General features: G+C 34.5%; 1 protein-coding gene and 1 long non-coding RNA gene across 7 annotated transcripts in view; one reads left to right on the top strand and one right to left on the bottom strand.

Annotated features, from left to right (window-relative positions):
- LOC111088230 overlaps nt 1–13,851 on the top strand; it is a 67,940-nt gene that overhangs the window by 48,244 nt on the left and 5,845 nt on the right. The window contains exon 2 of the long non-coding RNA XR_002612823.1: nt 3,456–3,557. This is a non-coding gene — a long non-coding RNA (uncharacterized LOC111088230). The remainder of the gene's footprint in view (nt 1–3,455; nt 3,558–13,851) is intronic.
- LOC106469243 overlaps nt 6,392–13,851 on the bottom strand; it is a 25,671-nt gene continuing 18,211 nt past the window's right edge. For all 6 annotated transcript variants that reach the window (XM_022397708.1, XM_022397705.1, XM_013929712.2 and 3 more), the window contains one exon: nt 6,392–8,412. In XM_022397708.1, the coding sequence (XP_022253416.1) occupies nt 7,018–8,391 (1,374 nt within the window). In that variant the 5' untranslated portion in view covers nt 8,392–8,412 and the 3' untranslated portion in view covers nt 6,392–7,017. The remainder of the gene's footprint in view (nt 8,413–13,851) is intronic.

Here is a 13,851-nt window from a genome sequence, read left to right as displayed (position 1 = left end):
AATGTATATTGTTGCTATATAGATGTCTAAAAAGTACATGGTATATCATTTTTAAATGTTATATTGTTCTACGTACGAGCACTTTGATTGCATGTATCTAGACAGTTCTTGTTTAATTTTAACTCGTTGAAGTGTTTGAAATTTGGTGGGAATGTGAGTATATGCTTTAGTTGTTGAATAACATGATTAAATTAACAATAACATTGTAGCAATACTACTAATAATGTAGGTGAAGATGGTTGATAAGATACAAAACATTTTTATTTACAAAAGCTTCGAACGTTTCAAAATACACTTATTCTTTTTTAAATCCTACACTTAAAGTGAATCAAATCGACTCTATAGAAGTACTGCGGGCTATAATCCCCATTTCCTAAAGGTGTCAGGAAAATCATTCGCGTTCGTCATGCGTCCTTATTCGTATGACCACATTTTTTAATTGGCGGGTATCGAAACCCGGTTTCTAGTGTTAATTCCGCTAAATAAATGCTAAACTTCACTTTCTGTATATTACAAAACACTTCTTCAATCCAAATTATTTATTTCAACATGTTCTGCTACCCTCTAAGCTTAAGGCGTTGTAACTTTACGTGGAATTTTGGACTTACATTATACATATCCTCCAGCTAAACTATCAATTTCTAACAAGAATTTGCCACCAATAAAGCTTTATCAGCAGTAAAGTACTGGTCAAATGCCATGCCTTCTACTGAGCATCCTGCTTTCAAAACGAGTCATAAATTCTTTCTGACGTTTGTTACTGTATTATTTGTAACCAACAGAAGGTGAGTATTTCACTGAACTGACAGCCTCAATACTCGTCCTGGCCACAAAATCAGCAAGACTTGTACTATCATGCCTTTCTCTAGTAAGTCACCCGCCGCTAATCCGACACCGCCTGTAATAATCGACCACTTACTTCATTCGTATATACAAACCCCGAGTTAAAGTTATCTCTGAGCTTACCACAAGACTGCGTAAAGGGGTATCCTCCTTCAACTTAAAACCCCGGGCGACTACTAATACTCTAACCCGCCCGTTACCTGCCAACCACCCAAAAGCAGCTCCAGCCTGCACACGATCTTCCAAAGGAACGTCCATCAAATATTTAATGGCAGACAAAATCATCCAAGCCCTAGAAGTAACCACACATTCCAAGATTCACCCTGTCCATCGTATAACATCCAAGAGATCTGGACTATCATCCCATTTCATCAAAGTAGTAACAACTTCCAAACAGACTGCAGACTATATCTTAACACATGGCTGATTTCACAACTTTTATCATTTTAAAGCAGAAATACATTGTCGCAAGCCTTGCCCAGATTCCCTCCCCCGCCACCCCACTCCTCTCCCAACCAACACCCGCCGTCAACCAAGAAACCCAAACCATCTATTTAAAACAAACAACCTCAAGGAACCAACAGACCCAGACGAATGTTAAACAACAGGATAAGTCAACACCAAGAAGAAAGAAAGCAACTCAAACCCAGCTGCCATCAGATAACCAAGTCTGACCAGTTACCACCATCGAGAAATCTCAACAAACCAGCAACTTGCAAGAACTACAATCTTTCCCATCCCATAAGCCAGACCCAGATGTCGTACCCTCTTTGTCAAACTCACCTAACGCTTTGCACGTAGACACCTCCACTGATTCTTCTTCTACTCTGCTGTCCGACCCCACAGACGAGCCTCCCTCGCAGTCCTTCCTCGTCTATCGTCCACCTGCCAGTGACGTCAAAGACACCACCCCGATCAGACAATTTCCCGACAAGTCATCTCCGCCAGCTGAAAAACTCCACGTCACATTAAATAACCTACAGCCTCGCCTATCACTTTGCCTTCTTACATCTTATTTCTTCTTATTAACTGGGCACTGATAAAGAATTGGCGCCTTACCAGTGAAAGTGGGTTTTTTTAGGGGTAGTCCCGTTTCCTCCACATCAAATTCTGGGCATAGGATTTATAGATCCCCGCCACCCTGAAGGACCATATGTCCGAAATTGTCCGTTTATATGTGCAGTGCAATGTTATGTTATGTATCGTGAAACCATCTCTATACAACCAACCTATTCACTTTAGTTTTTAAAGTTCTCAACCAAGACCATATCATTTCCTAATCCTCGAGCAGGGCAAAAGAAGATTCAATTTTCGAGCACCCCAATGATTAATTATATTTTTTTAATAATTAATTTTCATTGAAGTACCTGCCAGCCTCCAGTAAGCCACCCGCCGCTAATCCAACACCAACTGTCATAATCGCCGTACTACCACTTGACTTCTCTCCCTGGGACACCACTTACTTTATTCGTATGTACAAACCCCGAGTTAGAGTTATCCCCGAGCTTACGAGAAGATAGCGTAAAGGGGGTATCGTCCTACAACCTAAAACCCTGGGCGACTTCGAATATCTCTGTCGACCTTGGCAATCTAACCTGCCAACCACCCAAAAGCAGCTTCAGCATGCACACGATCTTCCTAAACAACGTCCATCAATAGTTCACGGCAGATGAAATCCTCCTACCCTAGAAGAATCACCCATTCTAAGATTCACGTCGTCTATCATATAACATCCAAAAAATCAGGACTGTCATCCCATTTCATCAAAGTAGTAACAACTTCCAAACAGACTGCAGACTACGTCTTAACACACGGCTGTTTTCACGAATTCTATCATTTTAAAGCAGAAAACTTTGTCGCAAGCCTCACCCACCCCAAACATTGCCCAGATTCCCTCCCTCTCCCCCGTCACCTCCTCTCCCAACTAATAAACCCAAACCGACTACCCAAAACAAATAACTTTAATGAACCAACAGATCTAGACAGCACCTATCTTCAATGTTAAACTACATGACAGTTCAACACAAACAACCACGCCAAAAAGAAAGAAAGCAACTCCAATCCAGCTGCCACCAGATAACCAAGTAATTTCCTAATTCTCGAGCCGGGCGAAGAAAGACTCAATCTTTGAGCACCACCTATGATAAATTATAATTTTTAAAATAATTAATTTTCATCGAAATACCTGCCAGTAGTATAGTATAGTACTAATAGCCATTCCTGTTCTGTGAAAGTGGGCTTTCTTGGGGTTATCCCGTTTCCCCCAAATTCTAGGCATTGGATTTATAGATCCCAGCCACGGCATTTGGATTTACAGATCCTTGCCAGGCCCGTCTGTTCATCAGTTCAACCTCGCCGGAAACTTGACTCCTTCACCTCATACCACACCTATCTCGCCTACCACGTGTATTAAAATTTTATACTCCTTACGCCAAAAATTACTCCTCCACTCTAGCAAAACTACTCAATCTTCGGTTAAACAACACTTACTTCTTGCAGGGCGAAGGAAGATAATCTATCTCCGAGCACCCCGAATGTTTACTGTCCGAGGGTCGACATTGTAATGCCGATTGTCGAATTACTCTCATTTAAATTCTTGTCACGTTTTTTAGGTTTAGTAACTGACAGCTATATGGTCTGAAGGTCTGGGACAATGGAATAATAATTTGGACATCTGAGCGTCGTCTTCACGTTGTTGGGCTCTGTTTATCCAGGTATGGGAATAATTTTAAGCAATTTCTATGTTAGTTAGAAAGCTAGATAACTTACATAAGTTTTAGGGCATTCTATTTTATGTGTGTAGAAATATTTTGTATTATAAATTGAATAAAAGATTTCTGAGGCCACATTATTATAAATAATTGTAATTCTCTGGTACAATCTGCAGCCGTTCTAGAAAGATAAAGAGATAATTTATTTCATATTTTTTGTGGTGGTTACAATGTTGGTAAAAATGACTGAGCTTGTATATAAAACGAGTTAACAAAACACACGTAAAATACTTTGTCTTTAACATAATTTTACCAAAAATGTTGAAACAAAATGTGTTTGAAGATGCTTGTCTCAATTGTTCGTGTTAATACTACCCTCTCATTTAACGAAAAAATTTGTAAAATATTTTATCGTTTCAAAGTTCATGTTGAACTGTTTTACTTCACATATTTATTCAGACCAAAATGATGCAGAACATGAATTATTACCATTGTTGGCCTAATTGTATGTGATATTTTGTGAAATGAAATATACATCTAGTATTTAAAAAATATGGTATTCGTATGTAAAATATTTTCGTTCAAAAAATATACATTTCCTAAAGTTGTAGTTGTGTGTATATGTAATTTGTATATGATAGATATCAAAATACCGATGAACATTGTTTGGAAATTATCCTTATCCACACATCAGATTGCCGTAATAAATAATAATTATGTTACTTCGAAGATTTATCAACATTTTATACCTAAAATCACCAAGCAAAACCCTAAAAAAATAAAGCATTTAGTAGGATAATAAGTGGAAATTTAAAACAAGTATGTTATGAAAACCTAAGTTTCAACGTTGATTATTGATCAAACCAGCGTATTTCCACTGAAACACTTCTGTATGTGTTTCAGATTGTTAAATAACAAATATACATTTTAAAATCACAAATACATTATTGTTCTTGTATGTGTGCCCTTTGACAGGCTACATCCTGCCCTTTAAAAAATTCTGTATCTGCACTTGTCTGTGATGAAAACTTGAAATTGAATTGTCTAATTTGTCTTCTGTAAATATTTATCAAGTTAGGTGTTGTTAATAATTATTGCCATTTCCTGAAATACTGTTAATCTGGTGACAGCTGGGTAGATCTAAAGTCTGAATGGTCACTTTATTTGCTTGTTTCATTATGAACTAGTGTGAGTAGGCCCACTGGAAGTCTTCAGCTACAGGTCTCGGAGACCCTTAATATGACCCTTCGGAAAGGCATTGTTTTAAGAGGTGTTTGCAGAAGTCAAATATGACCCTGCGGATAGGCATTGTTTTAAGAGGAGTTTCAGAAGTCAATTTTTCCGTGTACAAAGAATAATTGGAGTAGAAATTAGAAATTATGTTTAAAAGTGACAGGACTAATTTCTTTTGAAAATATTAGGGATAAAGTTGTTAAGATTAGTGTAGAGGCCTATAAAAGTATTTTTACGAAAATTAGAGATTGAAAAATGTTTACCTTCTTTAGAATTCTGATGCCAAGGAAAGTTTTAGATGTGAAACTGACATTAAAGTGTTAAGAGTTCAGATAAGCAAGAAATTTAAAAAACGTGACTAGATGTTCGAAACAGCAAGAAAGTATGATGTAATATAATGTTTGTATAAAACAGGTTTAAATTTAGGTGAGCAGTTTTCTAACCAAATGCGTTAATATAAAACTACTGGCTATCATTAGGTCCAATATAGAGGAAAATCTGATGCTGAAACATAAACAATACAGACAATATTTTTCTAACGTCAACACCAAGATTTCCGATAGATCGTTTCGTTCATTGATTTTGTCCATCTAATGTGCTCAATTCATAAGAACAATAAAAAATAACAACCATACAAGAGCAAGTCCAAGATAGAAAACTTCAAAACTGACACCTCCCTTTCCAAATTCTAATTATAGGCCTTGATTTTAACTAATAATTCATTTTCGATGTTAGCTAACTTAAAGAACGGTACAGCTTACTATCGTGTAAAAACTGAATGAAAAACGTCCCCTTCTCCATTAATTAAACGATGTTCAACTACATGCTCCTGGTCCCCTGGTTGGAAAGTAGAAAGTTTACAGACTTGCAACGCTAAAATCTGGGATTCGATTCTCCGCAGTGAACGCATCAGATAATGCAATGTGGATTTGCTCTTAAACAAAGAAAAAAAAAAAACAAACTACTTGCTCTTAAGACTGTATCCAAGAAAAAAATTATTTTCACTAAACCAAATAAAGATAATGTTATTGTCTTTATACATAAAGTCGACTACATTTGATAAAATAAGCCGCCAATTCGGTGACCCTTGTGAATTACAAAAACTAGACACCTACTGTCTTTAACTTTTAAAGGAGAAGATCTTATTTCCCTCACCATGAAGTTAAAGTATTTTTTCTTCGATAAGTCCCTTTCTGAGCAGATAGATGAACTCGTTAAACCCAACTATAACCAATAGTTTTGTATACTACCAAGAACACACTTGGTTAGAAAACTGCTTAACTAAATTCAAACTTGTTCTATATTGATAACACTTTCTTGCGGTTTCGAACATGTATATATATACATGTATTACAGGACCTTTTATTACGGAAATTTAAAAAATTCACGTTTGATCGTTTTTCACAGGTTTCTATGCAGTCTCAAAACTCTTAAAACTTGGAGCAATAAACATACAACTGTACTCATATTCATAAGGGCTAGTATTTTATCCTTAGAGTTGGCAGGTCTTCTAATACTGTATGATAAGCAAGTATTAACAAAACCAGGTGATTTTTTAAGTACTAACTCATCAATTTATTACTAAATAATAAATTACTACATTACTGAGAGATTGAAATTTTGTTTTCGAAAGAAGTTAGAGGTTCAAGAATGAATATCTAGAAGACGACTAAAGTTGAGTTCATATTATCCAATTATATATATATTTTAATGAATATATTTTGTTAATTCTATAATATAATTATGAAATTGGTGTAATTGTTTCATACCGCATATACTAGAAACAAAGTCCTACAGTCCACTCTTTTATCGCTTTCTATTAAAAGTTCAGGTAACAATGTTGAAAACTTTTTTACATTATAAACTATAATGTTAAGGAGATATCTTTGATAAAATATGTGTAATGTATCTAGAAGTGCTGTCAATCTATACTAAAACATTAGAAGAAATAAGTATTATTGTATTACAAAATATATATATACCATAGCATATAAATTAAAAACATACAAATTAGTTTTCATCAATGTGTGATGAGGATAAAGGCTTAAGATAAACGAGAAATGAAAATTACTATAAACTGCAATTATTCTGAAATTCGTTAGACAAAAAAAAACTATTAACAAAATTTAAGATTTCTACACCAAAACAATTTCTGTACATTTCTTTTCTTACAAAAATAACAATCTGAACAGCAAAATGTTATCTGCATTCTGACGCTTCAACTACTTAATTAGCTTTTAATGAACTTTATCCATGTTTGAAGTGCCTTTGAATTTAAAATTTCTTGTCTATAGGTTAAAACGGCTCGATTACTAACAGCCAGGGATACATTTTTATTTTTACAAAATCTGATTCCTTCTCTGTAATGATGAACAAGTGCAGACCTACTAGGAAAAAGATACATTTTGAAGCCGGGAAGATGTTTCAAAACGCAGTGAATTCCACCCATTTTAACCATTTGAGGTCGAAGGATGTATTTGGAACGATCACAGTATGGCCATATCTTATTTTCATGCAACAGCTTAGTCTGGGTTATTAGATTGAAATTACCATTTTTGTTTACGTTTACTGAAGGATATTCAACACAAAAAAATGTTTGTCGAAAAACGTAACTACCCCACAGGAAGTTCGATTTGTTTGCTAGACGTTTGTCTACATCTTGCACAATTTTTTGTAAAGTTGTTTTATATTTTTTCTGTGGAACAATAAACTCATCCAAATCAACTATAACCAGTAGGTCATAGTTCATGTGTCTGTAGATGCAGTCCTGAATAGCAGCCATTTGTCCCATTGCCCACATTGACCTCAGGTCCTCCGTGAGATCCCAGGAATTTAGGGTAATGGAAATACCGTTTTTACGAAGCTGAGTTAGAAAGAGAAGTGTTGCATTTGCTATTCCAGCATTATAGAATGAGAAATGTGATACTCCAATTGCCTGATAATACGCTATGAATTCAGCGAGCGATTGACTGATGTTTAAATTTCCATATATAGGTCGCACGCATAGTGCTGTTGTATTAGTGACAGATGCTTTGGTGTCATAGGTGAGTTTGCGAATAGGAATCCAAATGTTATCAACAATATCCTTGAGTTTGAGTGTTACATAAAGAGAAGGCTTATCGAACAAAGGTTGACAGTAAAAGAAAATACCTGAAGCATATTTGTGATGATGTTCCTTCATTATTTCGAATGTGGTGTTAGCCGCAGACTCCTTTGAATTTGTGTCATTACTAAATACACATTCGATAGACGAAAGATTCTTGCTTTTTCGAAATCCAGCTGCGATCACAACTACGGAAGGTCTCTCAAGCCTATCTCTATCATCCCAGTATGCAGAGTATACGTAAACATCTGTTGTAACTCTTCTCCAATTATCTATGTTACTATGGGCACGAATGAAAGAATCAAGAATGCCAGTTGAGGTAAGACAGCTTTGGCCACTTAAATTATTTGAAACCGGAATAGTATGACCAGCTTGCGTCCAGTAACGGACGTTTTTAGTCAAAGTATGACTAATTTTATCATGAAGAAGAAATATTATAGCTACACCAGTAAACACAACAGCAAGAAACAGTTTCCATGTGACAGAGATTCTGTGGTTCATGGATTTGTAGAAAGTAGATTTCTATAAAAGATGGGAAACAAAATATTACTGTAATTGTATCACTGATGTATAAAAGGTATTAATATACCACCTGTCGTAAGCTAATAACATTCTGTTTAATATAAAAATAATGACATAAAACTTATCTAAACTCGATATGTACACAGTATCATTGCAATGATAAATTCAACACGGGAGATTAAGTATATTTATTATTGTTTAAAACTACAAATATGTTTTTGTTGTGAAAGGAATGCCAAAAGAAAGTGTAACTTAGTTCTCTCTACTCGTTCTCCATTATGAAAAGTTACTCCTTCCAACTAATTCATTAATAAAAGTACATCATGGTCACTGTCTTCATGCAGGAAATGATCCATAACGAAATACTGAGTTCAGCCGTTCTATCTATTTCCCCCGACGCAAATCGAACCGTATCGAAACATCCTTCACTGGCAGCTAAAAACTGTACTTAAGTAAATGTACCTACTGTTTGAGTGAAGTTTCTATCCACACACAGTAATGCCGTTTACAACTCCATTCATGTTACAGAAGGACGAATTTTTTTATGTTTATTATCTAGAACAACAATAAAACTGTTCGATATACACGACTGTTTAAGTTTAAAGCGAGTGTTAAATTTAGTTATTTTTTTAGAAGCGATGGTATTATTGCGTCATATTACTAGAATTTTCTAAGTGTTTCTCGTTGTTTTGATCGAGTATTATTACATCATCATATCTCGTGGTGTGTAGAAAGTTCTAGAGCCCCAGTCAACCTATAAAGTGTGTACAAAATGTAGTTTAACTAAGACAAAGTTAGTAAGAGACACAGTCAACTAGATATGTAGGCTACGTGTTTGTGAGCTCAGCCGTAAAGAGCGTATAGTGGTATTTTTTGAAAGTGAAATTATCGCAGATTGTATTGTAACACTAGAGTAGAGAAGGATAATATGTTTTGTGAATTGTGTTAACAAATAATTGAACAAACATGTGTGTACTTTGACGAAAAGAGACAACTATTTAAAGCTCTGGATACAACTGTAGTAAGCAACAGTGTAACGTAAGTGAAATTATCACCGATTCGATCGTAAAAACAGAGTAAAGGAGAATAATTCGTCTTGTCAATTGTGTTCTAAAGTAATTGAACCAGCCTGTTTGGATTTTGACGAAAATAGGCAATTATTTAAAGCTCTTCGATACAACTGTGTAACGAACATTTGTATATATGTTTGACTTGTTTAATATATTATTTTAAAACAAGTGGACTGTGTGCTGTTTCTTTATTTTTGAAATTTATCACCAACAAGTCACAGACACCTACTGAAGAGAATCCTGCCCACCCATACCTACAATCTGACAAAAACATTGCATGGTTTTATGAGATTTAAAAGTAAATAAAACAATCTTCAACCTCAATTTTATCTAATTCACTATCTATGTAGATATTAAGAATTTTTTTACCTCCACTGTACGTTTCTGAAAAAAAAGAGAAAGAAATATGAAAGTGTTTTTGATTTTACACAAAATCTCAACACTTGCTCTTACATGATGTACCTAATAAATTTCAAATACTTTAAAAATCATTTTTATCACACTTCTCCCCAGTAACTAAGCAGTACATCCGATGGCTTATAACGCTAAAAATCGAGTTTGGATAGCCACCGAAGGTATAGTACAAATAGTCACTTGTGTAACTTAGTGCTTAATAACAAACACACTTTACCATGCAGGGAATGATAGAAAGGTTCATGAAAGTCAGCAATATTTGATAATTAAATCTACTTGGTAAAAAGAACAAGTAGTATATGTCGATATGTAGAATGTTAATATTTCTTAAAATTCACATAGATTTCATCCACCAGTGGGTCAGTGGTAAGTTTACTGATTACTATGCTCAAATCTGGGGTTCGTTTCCCCATGATGGACACATCACGGATAGTTATTGTGTAGCTTAGCGTGAAAACATTAACAACATACATATTTTGGAAATTACAACCTTTTGGCTAACTTAAGCTCTAAATATAATGTGAAAGAGGAAGTTCCAATTTTTCCAGATATTTACCAAAAAATGCAAGAGAGCCACTACAACTCTAAAACTGTCACTATGTCGTCATCAGAATTATTTGAGCGTTCACGGTTGGTAGCTTAGTCTACGCTTTAATACCTACTGGACACAATTATGCCTTTCTTCAAAGACAGAGCATCATAAGTATCTTTAAAGGTATCTAGATGCCAAAAAGTTGACCACTGTAAATTTCAAAATGTTAGTCTCTCGATACTAAACCCATTTATGTGCTCAAATTTGGTTGCTAAGACTATGTTTAGTATTTGTTCAACCCAATTACATATACATTACAGTTAATTATTCACAACTGTTTTCAGTTTTATGGGGACGGATTCTTTACACTGTATGTCTGTGAATTGTTGGCGATAAATTTAAAAAATAAATGGACAGCACACAATCCATATATATTGAAAAACAAGTCAAACATATATATACAAAACTTCGTTACACTATTGGTTATTACAGTTGTATCCAGAGCTATAAGTAATTGTCTCTTTTTCGTCAAAGTCCACACAGGCGGGTTCAATTACCTTAGAACATCCTTTGCCAAGACAAATTATTCTTCTCAATCTCTGTTATTACCATACAAGTTGTGAAACTCATTTTAGAAATTGCACATTATAGCTAAACTCATATGCAGTTAACTTCACTTTTACTTTCACTAACTTAATTTACTTACACTAATTCAAATATATATATATATATCTAATAAGCATTAAGAAGTTTTATGCAAAATCCATTGTAAATCCCAGTCGTCACCTTAAAGTCATAACGAATATTGTCTGCGGTAATTGCTCCCGAATGCATTGGGAATATCCCATCCACCAGGAAAAAATCCAAACGCTGATGTTAAACTAGCCAGCAATTATGGAAAATCAAACGAGGGTATGGAGTTAAGTGCTTACACCCACAATGTCTCAACTCCTACTGCCTCTCACCATCTGCAGCCAGTTGTGGGAAGGCCGTTACCCATAAAAGTTCTTAAAATTCCTAATGTAGAAATGAAACCACCCTAATATTTCTACTATATGCTACTCCCAACATCCGACCTTACAAACGAAATGAAATAATAAAAGATAGTAAGTAAAATGATCTTAAAGAAAACTACAAGCCATACCTTAATGTTTCGTATGTAGTTCATACTGTCAACATCCTCTCTTATCATCTACTATCTTAGTGTTGTCTACCTGTTAATCTTTCCATTCTAGTTTTTCATTCTTTGCTGTTCTTATCCCTTCCTAAAGCCCATCATTGGTGATGTAACAGAAAATAGTTTAATTCAGAAACGATTTAAGTTTAAAATTAAATCGATATTTTTACTTTCATGGTAAATTTTATACCGTTGGCTCTAGGCTAGGTGATCCCGCATTACGTCTTTCATTCTCAATCATCATTTTAGGCTGTATCAGTCCACTGTAAGGCGTAGCTCTCTACCAAAGACATCCTGTCTTTGACGGGAATTTGGCCTACATGTTGTTGACGGGTTTTTTTCGTAGAGGTATTTTTCCTGTAGCCTTCTGCCTTCCTGGTTTCACTCACAAGGTAGTGGGGGTCAAAAATAGAGGTTTTATGGCACCCCTGACTTGGACCCTCTCTGGACATGTGAGGCATTTGATCAGGACATCTGCACCACCAGGATGACCCACCTATTCCTCTGCTTAAGTATATTTACACCTGTTGAAATTAAGTGCGTACACAATTGCATTTAGATAGTAAGGTGCGCACTAATTTTCAAGACAGAAAAACTGAGTATTATTATTATCATAGATATGAAATAGACTGCATTGTAAAATAACAAAGTTTTATGAATTTAAATGTGTGTTACGTGTTCTTTATGACAAAAATTATACTTGCCAATTGTCTCAGAAAATCATAGTGACTAAAGTGGTGAATGTTGCTATTTTGCTTAGTTTCTATTGCAGTAAAATCTGTTTACGTGAATGAACTTTGTTCTGTAATAAGTCATTTGTTTGCTATATTTAGTTGGCCCAAAATGAGTTTATTAACTAGATGGTAAAATTGGACATAAGCAAATCAGTGTGAGGTGGCATAGTGTGGTTTGAATATTATTATTCTTGAAACTCCGTAAGGTAATGAATAAAAAATATAATGTTAACAATATAATAGGCCTAATACTAATATCTTATGACAAGTATAATTAATTATAATCATACTATGCCAGCTTAGAAAGGGCATTCATATCATAACAATTGTAAGTATTGTTTGACTAGAAGTGTTAGCAACAATTATGTAAATAATTATAAAGCCATAAAATATATAGCTCAAAGGATCCAGTGAAAAATATGCTTAAAAGTTTGTAAATAATAATTTCTTTAAGAACTTAAGTAAAAATCAATAAAGTAAAAATATTCAATTCTAAAATGAATTTTGATAACTGATAATGCATGTTGAAAATTTGGTACGATTTTAGTTAAACTCTGAATGTTCAGATTTAGTAACTCACTAACACATACATGTAATCCAAATGTACACAAACATTTGATTTTGTAACATGTTTGCCTGTTAGAAACTAAAGTATAAAGCATGAAGCAAAAAGAAGTTGCATGCCACAGAATGCAGAGGCTTGAGAGAGAATAATAGTAGTATTCAGTATAAGTTGAAAGGCACTATGAGGAAAAATATACACAAACACATCTATAGCAGTGGTGTAGAAAGAAGTTGCAAAGCGGTGGGGTGCTTGGTTAGTGTCAGATTTTGAATGTGGGCTGGGATTCTTCTACACTAAGTGTCTGTGACTTGTTGGTGATGAATTTGAACAATAAATGAACAGCATACAATCCACTTGTTTTAAAATAATATATTAAGAACTAGCCAAACGTATGTACAAAAATTCTTTACACTATAGGATATCGCAGTTGTATCTAAAACTCTAAACAACTCTCTTTTACATCAAAAGTACATACAGGCTGGTTCAATTACTTTAGAATCCAATTAACAAGACGAATTATTCAAATTCGATGACGAGAAACCCATTAATAATGCTTGGAGACGGCTTGAATGGGTAATGAAGAAAAACTTTAATATAAGTTTAACATAACAGCAAATGTACAAGGTTTCGACAAGGTTCTGTCATGATCAGGTACAAGTAGTTTACACTAACACAGATATATATATATATATATATATTAAAGTATGGAACAAAGAGGTCACATGACCGGATACTGTTGCATGACTTAGAAGAGATATATTGGTACCCCAATGTGTTGCTTTAGAGTAGGGTTGTTTTGTTCAATTAAGATGGATTCCTTGATTTTTCGTTTGTTTATGTTTGGTTCTTTGTTTAAAATTATTATGTTTTTAATAGATATACTACAGTTTTTTTTATTTGCAATGGTGGAAATCATGGGACGGTTTTTTATTGTGTTCTGTGAATCT

Source organism: Limulus polyphemus, unplaced genomic scaffold, assembly GCF_000517525.1.
Source record: "Limulus polyphemus unplaced genomic scaffold, Limulus_polyphemus-2.1.2 Scaffold3373, whole genome shotgun sequence".
Classification (NCBI taxonomy): domain Eukaryota; kingdom Metazoa; phylum Arthropoda; class Merostomata; order Xiphosura; family Limulidae; genus Limulus; species Limulus polyphemus.
The sequence above is the reverse complement of the archived record's forward strand: the minus strand, read 5'-3'. Positions and strand labels throughout refer to the sequence as shown.